Source organism: Bactrocera oleae, chromosome 5 (assembly GCF_042242935.1).
Source record: "Bactrocera oleae isolate idBacOlea1 chromosome 5, idBacOlea1, whole genome shotgun sequence".
NCBI lineage: Eukaryota > Metazoa > Arthropoda > Insecta > Diptera > Tephritidae > Bactrocera > Bactrocera oleae.
The window spans coordinates 63,413,342-63,429,324 of record NC_091539.1 but is presented as its reverse complement, the minus strand read 5'-3'; the positions used below and the strand labels follow the sequence as shown (position 1 = coordinate 63,429,324).

Genomic DNA, 15,983 nt, shown 5'->3' with positions numbered 1-15,983 from the left:
AATTTTTCTCTATGTTGCCAGATGTGCTGTAAACCAGAGAACGTATATTATAGAGAAGTTTCAATTGCGGTCCAGCGTGTGAATTGTCAAACGATGTAATTGTCAAATATGATATACGTTCTCTGTTGTTAGCTGCACAAATAATTTTATTGATTAAAAAATTTCACATTGATTAATAATAAAAATTACAACAACAATATTTGTAGAATATTTTATGGATAATAACATCATGCGTAAAGCCATAAAATCAAAATAGTCCTCTATTGGTATATTGTTATATAGTTTACGGTGATCTACGGTCTTATGTTTAAGTATCTGAAATCTGTTGAAGTCTATGTCTCATATCTTCCCATAATAAAATATAATTTAAATTTCTAACTGCTTCTGCGTTTAATTTGAGCTCATTGCTATAAATGATCACATCTGCTATAGAAAACGATTTTCTTGAATTAGCTCGAAAGCAGCAGCAACCCTATCGAATTCAGCAAGTCAGCGGTAACCGATTGTGAATCGTTCCGTCAATCGCCATATTGATTTTAGACGAAAAATCTCAAGCAGCCACATTGAATCGTGACATTTAGTTGCACTAAAAAGAATAAATTTTCACAGCTCTTTCGGAGACCTCAAGGTATGGAAATTTCAGAAATTGGTGCTTGATTATTTTTGTTTTATGTACGTCTTGGAAAAAATTTGAAAAGGAATGGAATTGATGGATAATTCAGCAGAATTGTCTAGGCGGTGACGATCGCTCGCGAAGTTCTTAACATGGGGGGGTTTAAAATAAAATTACATAACAATTATTTTTGACTTAAGTAAGTTTTAAATGTGGACAACTCGTTTACATTTTTATGTTAAAGTGTATAAAGACTGAAAACAAATATTTAAGTATATATTTGAAGAGATAATGAATTGAAATGCACAGTTTGGGAAAACACGAAGTATTCATGCCTTCAAGTTCATTTTTTACACAGGAATTTTTAAAAAACGTTTCCATGAATAGGACACAACTATAACACGCTGAGCCGCAAATTTAATTAATTCAACTGAGAAATATCAACTATACTACGTCAGCATTTGTACTGCATAACAAAGCCGGATAAAGAAACTTTGGAACGAAGCATTTGCCAACCAAACACACGGTAGTGAACGCTTGGTGCTTCGCAAAAGTGGAAGAATACAGTAAGAGCGAACATGTAATGTCCTTTTTTTAGCATTGAAATACATACATTAATTTCATATATTTCTTTAACACTTATCGTTAATATTTTCTTGTTTCCAAATTACGTCAAAATTTCTAATTACAAATAGTCAAAGACAGTTACTTTGCTGCACTTTGATAATGAACAAGAAAATATGTCGTTTAAACAAAAGAAAAAAAATACATAATAGTATTCAATATCGTATAGAGATTGTTATGAGTATAAAAGCAGCAGAACGCGAAATTGTAATGTGATTTATTAAAAGGGCTATAGTTTGATTTACAGATATAAACAACACCCATCCAAAGGCTCACAAAGTGAAAATTTGAAATGTCTTCCATGAGTCACCGGCAGCAACGTGATGTTGGATATGATCACGATACGCGGAGGGAAGATCGAAAAAGACGTAGCCGCTCCAGTAGTCGTTCGCGTCATCGTCGCTACCATGACAGCCATTCATACAGTCGCAGTCGTAGTCGATCCATAGACTATCGAAAGCGTCGAAACAACAGACGTTCCCGTAGTAGGAGCTATAGTCGACGTGATAGACACAACTCTAGCCGGCGACATAGAGATTCTCGTAGTCGAAGCCGTTCTAATACACGTTCACACCGTAGTAGCAAAAGAGACTCACGCAGCCCAGAAAAGCGTTCACGTAATATTATTGATGCTGATCGAAGACAATATGATAACGTAACTAAGAGTTCTACAAATAATTCAATGGCAAGCAACCGTTCTAAAGCAGGAGATTTTGATCTGCAAAATACGACGGACTTGCAACATTTACCCTTACCCAAGCGTGAGCCCATTGGAGCATACTACAATCTCGATACAGATGAACCAATCGATAAAGAGCGCATACACCGTGAAATGGAAGAGAAATTGCGTCAAGCACTTGCCAAAGAAGGTAAGGTGTATCCACCGAAAAAGCCCGAGGCTTCACATCCAGTATTTGCAAATGATGGTTCGTTCTTGGAGATTTTCAAAAAAATGCAAGCCCAACAACAACATCCACATGTGCCAGTTGTCACTGCGCCTGCCATTGTTGCCCCTATCGTGGCAGCTCCTGTATTAGCGTCCTCCTCAAGTGCAGCAACATATGTAGCAGCCACAACAACTAGCAAAGTTGCACCACCACCGCCGCTAGTTGGACGCCGGCGAGGTGGAAAAATTCTCAAAACCGGTGTAGTGGCCAAGCCGAAAGCTCAAGCTGAACAAAGTGATGATCCGAAAGACTTTTGGTCGCTTTACTTGGCCGAGGTTAACAAATACAAAAATCACGCTTGCGATTCCGACGGCGGTACAAGGCCACTGGTTAAGTGAACCTAAATAGGTGTTGAATAGAACTTGAGTGAAAATTGTGCATATAAACAATGAATACTTCGAGTTTTTCCCAATGTGACATGAATTCTGTGCATAAACATAATATACCAATATACATATATTCTATATATATAAATGATAGGAGTTTATTTAAATTGAATTACGAATCAATTCCACTTCTTCAAATTTTCTGTGAATAATTTTCATTTTAAAGCTAAAAGTAGTTTTAAGTTTTTTTTTAATAATAGGCTAAGTGGGTATTATAATGAAGTAATAGAAAGAAATAACTGAATGCGTACTCGTATCAGTAACTTTAAATTTTTTACAAGCGTTTGTAAAGCATTTATTTATTGCTATCTGTTACGTCATATATGTGTAAACAATTTACATATATATTTCTATTGTTATTTTATGAGTTCGTCTAAGTTTCGTAACTTTGTTTGCTAATTTGTTCAGCTTTATATCCTCATATCGTTTATTCAATTTTCATTTAATTTCTTTTACCTTTAACTAACATTCACGCATTATTCTCGTCATTTTTTCGTTTGCAAAAATTAAAATCCAATAAATGTATACATATACGAATATTACATAACGTGAGGTGATTGATTGAAGAGCAACAAGAAAATTTGCCAATGTCGAAAAAAGATCAAAAGAAAGCAAAAGAACCAGAATATAAGTTGGAAACTGTTCCGATGGATCCACGTTTTCCCAATTCGAATGTGACGCGACATTGCTGGTTTTCTTATGTGGAATTCCATCGCTGTCAGAAGAGTCGTGGTGAAGGGCATGAATCATGCGCATATTTTCAAAAAGTTTTCAAAACAATGTGTCCGAATGCTTGGGTGGAAAAGTGGAATGAACAACTGGAAGCCGGTGTCTTTCCAGGCCGAATTTAAATTTTTGCCTTTATTATATGCTGTAAATTTTTGTTAAATGACATAATCCACGCTACTAGCTAAACTGTTAAACGCTTTAAAACACACAAACACCAATACCTACAGCTACATAAAAGCATATTGACAATGAAAATCCACTTTTTCACCTATTTAATATAAATTTCTTAAATAAAATTGTTTTTTAGTGTAGAAAAGTACTAAATTTTTTTCGGTACAATTCCTGCACAAGTTGATAAAAATATGTCTTGCATTTATAATGAACTACAAAAGTGGCCACTTCGAATATAATATGCGCAAGAAATATGTACAGTTTCGCTGGAAGTGTTTACATGGAATTCATAGAAGTAAACTGGTTTTTTTTTTAACAAATTTTTTATATAATTTTTTTTTTAAATTTCTTGTTTTAATTGTTTTTTTTTTTAAATTATTAGAATTTAATTTTTTTTTTTTAATTATTAGAATTTTAATTTTTTTTTTTTTAAATTATTATTATTATTATTATTATTATTTTTTTTTTATATATATAAATATAACCAGTTTTTTCGCTTTTATAACAACATGCTGATTAAATTATTATCCTATTTTTTTTTTACGTAACGCTATCACTACTTATGTGTATTATTCGCTAAGAAATACATATTGATTTGATCTATTTGAAATAAAATATAGACATTGATATATGTACATATATGTATGTACTGATTGTAAACGAAATTAATGACATTCATAACATATAGTGACTAACATAACCATTTCTTTTATATGTCTTTGTATACCGTGTATTTTTCATATAACAATCATCAAATATTGCTCGTACGCTCGCTTGCTCCTTGGCTTTGCCTTTTTCTTCTTGTTGCGATTTATTAATTGCAGTAATTTATAATAAACATTTCCCATGTCTAAAAAAGGCAAAGAAAAAACCATGACGTACAAATTGGAAACTGCGCCCTTCGATCCACGCTTCCCCAACCAGAACGTGACTCGCTATTGTTATCAATCATACATTGACTACCATCGCTGCCAGAAGGTGCGCGGAGAAAGCTACGAGCCATGCAACTATTTCAAGAAAGTATTCTCATCGATGTGCCCCAATGCATGGGTGGAAAGATGGAATGATCAACGCGATGCCGGTACTTTCCCTGGCAGAATCTAAATAGGCATTTTTCTATGTGTGGCAGTAAACAACAAACCCACATCCTTGCCTTTGCGCTGAAGGGAGAAATTCTAGCAACACTACCAACTAAAACATAATACACTCCCACATCTATATAATTATGTATTATTTACGTAGAAAGTTGTTTCAATATGCGAAGCAGATACAGGCTATTCGGCAGTAAAAATTCTAATTGAAACTGAAAGAGTTATGTAATGATAAATAAATAAATAGATAAAATGAAAAAGTGCAAGTTTTTTTAATTTGGCTATATATCAAATAATTTTGTGTTCGGAGGAAATCGGGAACAGTTGTAAGTATTGAAACCAGGCCTGATTTGTATGTAATCAAAAGCGTTTAATTCCTTGGAACCTAATATATGAAATCATTTATGCTGTTACAAAACCAAGAGCTAAATCTCGAATCCTGCAAATTAACCAGATTATAGACTGATTTATATTAAGCTGGGGATTTTCAGATCACCGATTATATGTATGTTTTGCAACGACAACAAAGAAAACGAGTCTTGTACATTGCATACAAATATACCAGATAAAGTTAATGAATTATTCCGATAGCTTGCCCAGTTAATATAAATTATAAAAATAGAACAGCTGACGTTTACTATCCAAATCCAAATATTTTTTAGTATACACGCATATTTGTTTTAAATTTTGCAATTTTGACTCTTTACTTTTAGTAAACTGTCTTTATAAAATAAATTAAGAAAATATAGATTAACGTAGACATTTTTGCGTTTAGGATATACAAAGCTTATATCTTTACATTTTAATTTTACAATATGTTTACCATTATTATCTAAGTAGATTATAATCTACGTAAGAGCAGTTATGAAACGATTACAACAACAACAATAATTGTCTCACTTGTTACTCTTTACAAGAGCTTATTTTGTAACAATTCCATTGATAGTTGAAATCAAATATACGTATATATAAGGTTAATACTTCATTCAATCACAGGAACCATCTAGCCAGCCATCTCGCCACCTCTCATTCACTTTAGAACAATCAAATTGTGTTTTACCTAGCTTTACATTGACACGATTGTGGAACTTACATAGCCATTGTGAGAATTCGTATTGTGAATTCACCTGCGCCGGATGTTCTTTGAGGCTGTAACGATAAAGAGTGTTCAAGTGTATGCCACTTAAAAAAAACAGCAATTGCATCTTTGAATGTAATGACATACTCTTTGCGAAAATCTTTGGCACAATGTTCGCATGGATAGACACGTGATAGCACTTCCAGAAATGTTTTCATATCACGCTTTTGATTATCCGAGGGATTGTCTTCATAAAATGCTGCCATTGTGTGCAATAAGCCCCATGTTGCACGACCTAGTGCCACTTTATCCAATGGACAGCCATTTCGTGAGGCTGGACTGTTTTCGGCTGTTTCCTCCTTTGGCGTATCCTGCAATAATTCATATCACTAATAATCGTGTAGTTACGAAATATTTCAACACATTTATATGTGATGCTTCCAAGTTTCTAGAATGTGCAACCACTTACTGCCTTATGAAATATTTGCCGCTGTTGTTTTGACCAATATTTAAAATCGGTACATGTGCGACAATTGTTATCTGGCTTAGCAGGTGCGCCGTAAGCATCGTGTTTGGACATATTTCTTTTCCAAATAAGTTGCAGTCAAAATTAATCAAATAAAATTTGAAATTTTCACCCTTTTATTTATGAAAGAATTTATAGCCGCAATCGCTGTCAGCTGTGATGAAATGTCAATAGGCCGAAAACACACGCATAAACATTTTCCAGTTGGATGTGAGGTTATGAGAGAGAACAAATACCAATGCCGACGACCATTTGCAACGCCGTAATATTAACTTCATAATTGCTATGCCAGCATTGTTTTCACAGTAAACACTATTTAAATTATTAATTTATAAGTGTTGTTAATTTAAATAATTAGCAGCGTTATATTAAGTTATTCTAACTATATATGTAGTGACATTAATTACATTAGTTTACTGTTGTTAAGAGCATATGCAGAGAACGTAAAATATATTTTACATTCTCTGGCATATGTTTGCATTTATTCTTTTAAAATGTTGATAAGCACATGGCAACGCCAACTAACGGAACGGAAAACGTAGGAAATGTATTTGTGAAATGTCAAGTTCAAATCAAATTTGCGCTGAATTGCAAGCGTTATTTAGTAATTTTGTGGAAATTTGTTTCAAATTGTGTTTAAATGTGTAGTAAGTGTTTATTATAAATTATATCAGGTGTTTAGTTTAAAGTGACTACATACAACATTAAAAGAAGCTTGCGTGATTTCTTTGCTGCATGGGCGATAGAAAAAGCGAGTGCAGCTCGTCGAAGAGCATTCAATGCAAATATTCGCAGCAGTTCCGCCGGAAACATAAACTGATTTAAAAATTAGAGACTGTGAGCTGTGGTAGCTTGGAAATTTCTGCAACTGTGTACATACATACCTATTTATACAGACTTTTAACTTTTACTTATTGGCCTAATATATTCAAAGGAGCATGGCTTATGGACACAATCTGATAATAATAAAGCTAGTAGTAGTCTCTTGCTAAATATATATGTATGTATAAGAGTGCAAAAAAAGCCGTGCTAAAGATGATGTGCTGCAACTAACGCATAAGAAAAATATCAAATGTGTCTCCTTGCAATATTTTCATTGTTGTTTATTTATATATATACATATATATTTAATTAATACTTAAAAACTGCTGCCATGTGTATTTTATTAATTATTATGCACTATTCATTAATATGTAAGCTCACAGACGTCTAAATTATATTTATTATATATTTGAGTGCGCATGTAAACGTAATTGCGAAATTGTTTACAATTTGAACAGACTTGCGGCTTATCAATGCGGCGGTGCCTCACGGTGTACGTTCATGTTCGTTGTGGTAGTTCATTAGTTTATCAGTTAAATGCTGTCACACTTAATAATGTTGTGTGAATTTGTTATTGTTGAAAATTTTCGACCTTTTTCTGCGATTATATAACTCACAATGATTGAGGTTGCGACTGGGTGCTCGCCCGCAGTTTAACCTAGAAGACTTTTTCTATGTATAATCTAAATCTGTGCATGATAGCTGTCGAGCGTATATATCTACTATTTTCATTATTTCCTTTCATAAAACAATTATTTAATAATTTTCACGCTTTTGTGGATATGTGCAACTTTTTAAGGTTATTTTGACGCTGTTGACTACACCTTCTTTAACTAACAAGTTTTTCTTCTAACACAAATTAATACCTTTCACAAATATTATCGTCTTGGTGTTGTCGCAAATACTACATCTCCGTCAATTTGTATTTTATTTCTCTTATTCCCAGAAAACACATAACTTTGCAAATATGAAAATGTTATGTTCAGAGCACGTGTTAATTATTACTTTGACGCAATTTATTGTACCGGAAATGCCAATTAAGAATTACTGGATTTTCGCTTAAGCTTGTGAATAAGTTTATATACTTCGCGTACGTACATACATACATATGAGAATGCTTTAACAGATGCTGCGCTTTAATAACTATATTTATTTATTTTTTATTATTTTAAAATATTCCGAACGACATTTTGTACAGCAAAATACTGCACACGCTATGTTTATTTGTAATAAAGGGTGGCTCGTAAATATGTGGCAACCGCTTTCAGTGAGTAAAATTCAAATTTCTTTTAGTTAATTGTTTTTTTTCGAAACTGTAATTAAAATATTAGTTATATACCAAATTCGATAAAAAACTGAAAAAAAAGTTCTAAAAATTTAAAAACTATTCTGTCATCCATTTTTGTTATATTCTAACTAAAATCAAATTTTTTTGCACACCCTATATATGCACTTTTATGTGTTCTGTTTTTATTGCTTGTTAATTTTTAATCTTTTGCAAAAACTTATAATTACCCATTTCGTACAACATTTTGAAAAAATTCCCACTTGAAGTACAAATAAACTGCGCTTAAAAGCAATGATCTAACCATAAATATTCAGTCATAAGCCAGTGTTTACAAATATGTAAATATGTATGAGTGTATGTGTGCTTGCAGTGATCTTTTTACGTCAAGCTTCAACTGTAATTAGCACTGCAGATGCGCCGCGAGTGTATGTATGTATATATGTATGTATGTATTTACACTTGTGATTAGTTTGCATAAATGAACTTCGTTGTCAAATATTACATATTTGCAATTACTATTATTATATTTATTTATTTTTACTTTTTATTTTAATTTTAATTTTTATTTTGTGCATTTATATAGTGCTTGTGTCTATTCGCATGGGACACCCTATATTGATTTTTAAATTTTTTAGGTAATGAATACTGTCTACCCTCATAAATTGTTAAGTGAAAAAAAGGTAAAGTGGAATTTCCTAAACATGTATTTTTTCCATGGAATTATAATCATAAATCTTTATAAATCTCATATATTAAGATAAATATATGATGATACAGGAGTATTTGATCCAGACTGATCCAATTAAACTGTGCGTAAGATTGGTACTTTTTTTTTATATTCGTGCGAAGTTTAATTTGTCGGGAGATTTTTCCATGAAAAAAATCTAAATTTTAAAATTTGCTAAACATTTTGTGTTTTCAATGGCATACCGTCTACGGAATCTTTGAAAATATTCCGGAGGTGTTTATCACGAACAGAAGTATTTGAGTCATATAAAGCATTCAGTGAAGGTCGTGAAGTCATCGAAAACTTGCCTCATACGAGTCGACCATATCCACCTCTGTTAATGACGATAACATTGAAAAAGAAGAAATTAGAAAAAGAAATATTGCAACAGAGATAGCAGATGTTCTCAACATCTCTTATGGATCAACTCAATCATTTTGGTTAATATTTTGCGTATACCAGACTCGTACCAAAAGAACTGATTCTTTTATAAAAATGACGTCGTGTAGAGGTCGCAAAAGAGATGCTTGACAATATAGCTAAGAATTTTACATTCATCAATTGCAGCATTACTGGTAATGAGACATGTGTTTATGAATATGATAGGTAGGACAGTTTCGAAGTCCATAAATCTAGTTAATGGCCGAGCTGTAAACGAAAAAATTTAATTTCGCTGAAGGTCATCACAGCCAAGGCTTATAAAAAGTGTATTGAAAATTGGATTAAGCGCTGGCCTTATTTAATGGCTATAATAAACATTTGTATTAAAATAAAAATTCGGGTAAAATTTGTTCAGATTATAAATGATTTCGTCTTGGCCAGAAAGCTTGTAAAGGAAGACATACCTCGAAGGAATTTTTGAGAGGAATGTGTGCTAAGCAGAGTAATTTCCTTGTACTTGTAATTTAGTATGATCTGCACGATATCAAAGCCTTACCTTACACTCTATTGTTTTGACCCTAGCCTTTAAAGTTGTTTACGAGGCCTCTTAATAATTTTCACATATTTTTCTTACAATGGGTGATCTGTTTATGCGCCACCTATTAAATAAATGGTTGGTCCTGTATGGAGAGTTTAAGCTGACTCAAATGAATGAATTTATTATGTGTATTGAAATAAGTGACAAAAATAGGCGTAAAGATTTGCTTTTGTAAATTAAAATTGCTTTTGTAGAAATAAAAAATCAAATAAATTTTTACCCGAAGAAATTCAACAATACTGGTAACTTCTTTAACTGTGTTGTTTTGAAAATTTGAGTAAATTTTATATATGTGTATTTCATATACTTCGGGAAATTCGTATTTTAGCGAGTAATCACTTTCGCTTACCAGAAAACATGGTGTGCTGTAATGTCTGTTTCTCATAAAAGCTTAATTCCGATTTAAGGTGAAACGTTTTGCTATAATTCATTAGCAATTTTAAAAATATCTTTCAAAAAATCATTTTTGTTAAGTTTCCTAGAATTGTGTGTTAAAAAACCTTTAATACGATTAAGTGATGAATGGAAATTGAATACATCACGTGTAATAACTTCAATTGAACCGGATATATGTAAATACAATTACAATAATTTCTCATTTAAAATTCAAAATCGATCGAAGCTATCAATCAAATTACGTCATCATAAATCAATTAAACGCCAAATGTAGGGTACTTAACACAGCGGCTGAAACATTTCAATCAACAACGCTTGCTATTTTTTCATACCGATCGAGAAAGACAGCAAAAAACAACAACAAAAAAAGAAACGACGAAAAAATAATCTCATGCAAAAACAACAAATATGCATCTCCGATTAATTCCAGTTTGTTTAGATCGAACGCCACAAGCTCGCTTGCATCAACATTTTCCAATCAATAAAAAGCCACCACTTTCGAGTGCCGCAACCAGTTTTCTGTGAATGCTGTGCGAGACATCAGCGAAACTGTCGTGAAGATGAACAAATTTACGGTAAATTGAAAAATTATTAAAAATTCTTGTTTTCAAGTAATCAATCGCTTGTCTTTTGCAATTTTCAGGTGATTTTTGTTGCCTTAGCCGTTTTGGGCGCCGTTAATGCCTACGGCGCTGGCGGTGGCTCTAAATATGGTGGTAGTGGGGGCTTTGGACCAGGAGGCGGTGGTGGCGGCTTTGGACCAGGCGGCGGTGGTGGCGGCTTTGGTCCAGGCGGTGGAGGCGGTGGTGGCGCTGGTGGAGGTGGTGGCGGTGGACATGGTGGTGGCGGCGGATTCGGACCCGGAGGCGGTGGTGGTGGATTCGGCCCCGGAGGTGGTGGTGGTGGAATCGGCCCAGGAGGTGGTGGCGGTTTCGGACCAGGTGGCGGCGGCGGCTCTGGTGGTGGTGGTGGCCACGGTGGTGGTGGTGGAATCGGTGGTGGTGGTTTCGGACCAGGCGGCGGTGGCGGTTTCGGACCAGGTGGCGGTGGCGGTTTCGGACCAGGCGGCGGTGGCGGTTTCGGACCAGGCGGCGGTGGCGGTGGCGGCTCTGGTGGTGGTGGTGGTGGTGGCTTTGGTTCAGGTGGCGGCTTCGGCTCAGGCAGTGCAGGCGGTTTCGGCTCAAGTGGTGGCCATGGCTCAAGTGGCGGTCATGGCGGTTACAAAAAGCATGGCTATTAGATTTAATGAACTGCTTTTATTTTGCTGTGATTTTTTAACTGTGAAAATATGTGTATATAGTTTTCGTCTGGAAGAAACCGTAGAATATGTTTGATAAAATAAATTTGTTTTTATATAACTACCTCATTTCGTTTTGGGTAATTTTACGTTGAGGGGTGGTTGTTTGACTTGGTTAAGGTCATGATCGCCAATAGGTGGCATTATCTTAGCTCCGCCTACTTTAACTTATCCGTAAGACTACTTAGGACCTGGGTTCAATTTGAGTTTTGACCAGCGGTAAAAGTTTTTCTAATGCCTCTCGTTTCTGGGTACGTAATATAGGCGCAAAACCTTTCATGTATTCGATCCTTCTCTCAGAGATGTCTTAAATACTCTTATTCTAGGATTTTCAATATTAAGATAATATAAGGGACAGACCACAAACTGGAGGTGAAGTTCGTCCCAGCAACTCTTCAAAGCTGTAAGCTTCTCTTTTTGTCTCTCGGTATATCTTTCAGATTTAACATAACATAACAAAATAGAATTTTAACTTAATATTACATAACTTAACAAAGTCTAACATAACGTAACGTGATATAACATAACTTAACTTAACACAACATTACATAATGGAACATAACATAATTTAAAATAATATACTTAACACAACATTAGATTACATAACATAACATAACATAGCATAACATAACACAATACAACATAGCATTAATATTACAAAAAATACTAAAATAAAAAAAGTGAATTTTAACTTAATATTACAATACATAACATAACATAACATAGCATAACATAACATAACGTATCATAACTTAACATAACCTTGTATAACATACCATAGCTTAACATAACATAACTTTGCTTAACTTAACATTTACAGCAATTCTATAAGCGCGTACTCTTATGCGAGAACAAATAAGCTAACGGATTATAATCACCATACGATTAACCGATGCCCGCTTGTCGAAATACCAAATCGGTATATACGTGAGGTTCAATCGTTAGATATAGAATAAATATTTATGGTTTAAAACCCTACACTTCATACATATCACAGCACTCAAATATTTTTGACGAAATAAATTCTTCGATAGCTTTTAGAGCCAATTTAAAAAAATATTATCCTAGAAGGTACTGCTAAGGGCTTCAACTTTGTGTAAGCCTTAACACATAAGTGTCATCAATTGCCAATAGAACACAGCTGTTGCTGTTGCTCATACAACAACACACCTGTAAGATGTAGTAAAAGCTCATTTGGCGCGCAAATGAAAGCTCTTTGGCCTGATTTACGACCAGTAAGCCGACATTTCGTTAGCTTCTTGCGCTCTTCACACAATGCTTCGTTAAAAAAGCACACAAATACAAGAACTTTGTAAGAAAAGCTTTTGAGAACATAACGGTGCCTAAATAACGGACTACCATGCAACGGTTAGTTTAGTCTTCGTGAGGTTCTGTTCGTATTAACAACGTTTCGATGCGAGTTAACGCGCCGTCAATAGTGAATAATAAAAAGGGTTCTAGCCCTAACACATGTACAAGTGTTTGAAACAACAACAACAATAACAAAAAGAAAAGCAAAAACAAACAAACAAAGAAACATTCTAAAGTAATAATATGAGGACAGACATTCCTGGCCGACACGCACACACGGGCTAGCTGGCTGGCTGGCTAGTTGGCACATTGAAGCTACTACTACTATAGGTGTATATATGTATGTAGTTGTGTGTGTGTGTGTATGTGTGCATAAACATACATAATTGTAGTACTACGACGAGGCAACGTTGTGAAAGTGCACGCGCTTCTGCATATTTCTTTATATGCTATGCGCTAGAACTGCCATGTGTTTGGGTGTGTGTGTTGGTGTGACGCACACATTACTGTTGGTGTTGTTGTGTTTATGCAATTACAAAACAAAATATTTAATGGAAAGCGGTCGAAAGTGAAATCATCACCACCCCACAATCACGAAGCTGAGACCCCAGCACTTAGACTGCCTGCACATATACGTTTCTATGTGAGTGTGTGTGTGCTTCACTACCTTTGCCTACTACTGACTCGCGCATCTGCGTAGGCGCACTGTTACGTGTGTCTGATGTGTGTGTGTGCGTTTGTGTGAGTAAGTGCTCAAGTTGCTGAGGAACATTGAATCTTATATAAGTTGTGTAAGCCAAAAGTAGAAGAAGCAACTGAAACACGGGGCAACAAAAACCAGAAAAAAAGTATCGTAAAGCATAGTAACAACAACAAAACAAAAAATGTACGGTGAATTTGCGAAAGGCACGCAGCGTGGTAGCCACTTAGAGCAGTCGAGGCGAAGAGACTAACTAATCCAAGCAAAAACGCAACAACAACAATAACAACACGTGTAATTGCGAGCAGTTACCAAAAAAAAACAACAACAAAAAAAACAGTAACAACAACAAAATTTAAAGAAAACATGAAAAAGCATAATAAATACAAATACAACAACAACAACGGCAAAAGCAAACATGCCACCGCCGCGAAAGCAGTGTAATAAATATAAAAACAACAACAAACACAGCAAATAACATAGTAAGCACAACGAACGTTTTCCTGTTAGCACCACTACAACAACACACACACAAACGTACACGTGTGTGTATGTGCGAATGATTGGCTGCCTGCCGCCATGAGCAAAGCAGCAAGCTTGGCAACTCCTACAGCAACTAAACTTCAAATCAAATAAAGCAATAAATTGTGTGCTCCCAACCGGCCGCCCCCTACCCTCTCTCACGTGGAAGCGTGGCAGAAGCGGAGCGGACCTTACCTGTTTCGCAAGGAGTCGGATTGCCAGCAACACACTTATACCGTTAGAAACAGCGGCTGCATCGCTTGTGCTAAGATTTTGGCAAATTACTGAGCCGCAGCAGGGCAGTCGGCTTCTTGTCGTAAATTGAGAAATTATTATAAAAATGCAAATAAAAATAAGTAAAATTCAATGTTGTGCAACGCTGAAATTATCGCAAGCAAATTAACGCTAAGAAATATGCGAACGTCGAAAAGTGTTGCGAATGTTTGGTGAAATTGCGAAATCGTCGGCAAATCGCTTGAGAATCAAAGCGCCCAGTTATTAAAAGTGTAATAACAAAAAGTGATAGCAAATAAAATAATATGTAACTAGCGTAACTTGGCATATAATAAGCTCAACAATAGCAAAAACAACAGCAATGCGCATGAAAACGAATCATAAAGCATGAAATGAAATTTTAATTGTTCAACGCTGTTAATCGGCGGCATGAAATACTCGTACTCTACGGTTGTAAATTGTAATGCGATTAAAGGAATTAAGTAAAAAGTTTACAATAACAAAATTACGAACTGAGCTCATGCTTTCGCAATGCAACAGGGTGTGTGTTTTATGAGAGTTTAAGGTGAATTTGAATTAAGTGGAAAAATTGTGAAATTTGGAAAAATAAAAAAAATTGAAATTGTTTAAATTAAAAAAAACATTAAATTAAATTAAAATTATTTAAATAAATTAAAAAAAAAATTTAATTAGTTGAAAAATTATATTCATAAATAGTGTTAAAAAAAATTATAATAATAAAAAAATTAATTATAATAAGAATAAAATAAATATAAAAAAGTTAATGAAGTGGTATTAAAAACTAATGAAATACAGAGGATTTTCTCCTTCAAAATAAAACTAAATATGTATAGATATGATATGAGGAGAGACATAATTATATTAAACATTCTTTTTTATAAAGTGCAATAATAAAGTTTTTTAAATTAATTGAAAATAACATAAAAAAAAATAATAATGAAATAACACAAATGGAAGAGTAAGTAAATTATTTATTAATTAATAAAAGCAGTAATAATTATAAACTTATGTTTACAAAGTTAAGGCAAAGAAAGAAGATTGAAAATTAAAATATTAAATTAAAAACTTAAAAACAAAATTCGCATAATATAAAATCTTATTAATTACAAATTAATTAAGCAAAAAATTACAAAAAATATTATTCAGAAAATTAATGAAAAATTTAAAAAAAATAACAAAAAAATTAAATAAATGAAATATAAATTAAAATAAAATAAAATGAATTAAAATAAGGAAATAAAAAACAAAATAAAATAAAAAAATAAAAAACAAAATTAAATAAAAAAATAAAAAATAAAATAAAATAAAGAAATAAAAATGAAAACTAAAACTAAAAGAAAATAAAGTAAAAGCAATAAGAATTCAAGAAATAAGCTAAAAAAATTGAATGAAACGAAAATATCGAAGTAAATTATAAAAATGTACCGAAAAAAATTTTATTATTCGAAAACTTGAGTTCGAAAGTTAACAAAAAAAAATTAGTTTCGAAAACTGTTTTTAAGTAGAAAAATTGAATGCAGA

At 33.5% G+C, this 15,983-nt stretch overlaps 4 protein-coding genes across 8 annotated transcripts; 3 read left to right on the top strand and 1 right to left on the bottom strand.

Moving 5' to 3' along the window:
- Positions 1 to 488: 488 nt before the first annotated feature.
- Positions 489 to 4,821, top strand: LOC106615899 (cytochrome c oxidase subunit 6B2). 2 transcript variants are annotated; one of them, XM_014232287.3, is made up of 2 exons: positions 489 to 628; positions 4,295 to 4,821. In XM_014232287.3, the coding sequence occupies exon 2, from the start codon at positions 4,317 to 4,319 to the stop codon at positions 4,572 to 4,574; it is 258 nt and encodes an 85-aa protein (XP_014087762.1). In that variant the 5' UTR covers positions 489 to 628; positions 4,295 to 4,316; the 3' UTR covers positions 4,575 to 4,821. The 2 variants fall into 2 exon arrangements, with proteins under 2 accessions (XP_014087762.1, XP_036224961.1); XM_036369068.2 differs by lacking the exon at positions 489 to 628 and having other exon boundaries at positions 4,344 to 4,821.
- Positions 510 to 3,615, top strand: LOC106615898 (uncharacterized). 4 transcript variants are annotated; one of them, XM_070110469.1, is made up of 3 exons: positions 510 to 628; positions 972 to 1,179; positions 1,485 to 2,658. In XM_070110469.1, the coding sequence occupies exon 3, from the start codon at positions 1,530 to 1,532 to the stop codon at positions 2,520 to 2,522; it is 993 nt and encodes a 330-aa protein (XP_069966570.1). In that variant the 5' UTR covers positions 510 to 628; positions 972 to 1,179; positions 1,485 to 1,529; the 3' UTR covers positions 2,523 to 2,658. The 4 variants fall into 4 exon arrangements, with proteins under 4 accessions (XP_069966570.1, XP_069966571.1, XP_014087761.1 ...); XM_070110470.1 differs by having other exon boundaries at positions 1,473 to 2,658; XM_070110471.1 differs by lacking the exon at positions 510 to 628 and adding an exon at positions 635 to 812.
- On the bottom strand, positions 3,910 to 6,434 carry Alr (Evr1_Alr domain-containing protein Alr). The gene is made up of 3 exons (XM_014232241.3): positions 6,109 to 6,434; positions 5,787 to 6,010; positions 3,910 to 5,710 (listed from the first exon to the last, which is right to left on the bottom strand). Exons 1-3 carry the CDS (start codon positions 6,217 to 6,219, stop codon positions 5,548 to 5,550), a joined length of 498 nt encoding a protein of 165 aa, XP_014087716.1. The 5' UTR covers positions 6,220 to 6,434; the 3' UTR covers positions 3,910 to 5,547.
- Positions 6,435 to 10,801: 4,367 nt separating this feature from the next.
- Positions 10,802 to 11,738, top strand: LOC106615876 (uncharacterized). The gene is made up of 2 exons (XM_014232248.3): positions 10,802 to 10,952; positions 11,021 to 11,738. Exons 1-2 carry the CDS (start codon positions 10,938 to 10,940, stop codon positions 11,615 to 11,617), a joined length of 612 nt encoding a protein of 203 aa, XP_014087723.2. The 5' UTR covers positions 10,802 to 10,937; the 3' UTR covers positions 11,618 to 11,738.
- The last annotated feature ends 4,245 nt before the right edge of the window (positions 11,739 to 15,983 follow it).

What these genes read in the sequence shown, in the direction of transcription:
- LOC106615898 (XM_070110469.1), top strand. Translation starts at nt 1,530, where the DNA reads ATGTCTTCCATGAGTCACCGGCAGCAACGTGATGTTGGATATGATCAC.
- LOC106615899 (XM_014232287.3), top strand. Translation starts at nt 4,317, where the DNA reads ATGTCTAAAAAAGGCAAAGAAAAAACCATGACGTACAAATTGGAAACT.
- Alr (XM_014232241.3), bottom strand. Translation starts at nt 6,219, where the DNA reads ATGTCCAAACACGATGCTTACGGCGCACCTGCTAAGCCAGATAACAAT. An exon ending in GGCAAATATTTCATAAGGCA is followed by an intron (nt 6,011 to 6,108) that starts GTAAGTGGTTGC and finishes GAATTATTGCAG; the next exon opens with GATACGCCAAAGGAGGAAAC. An exon ending in GCCAAAGATTTTCGCAAAGA is followed by an intron (nt 5,711 to 5,786) that starts GTATGTCATTAC and finishes TTATCGTTACAG; the next exon opens with CCTCAAAGAACATCCGGCGC.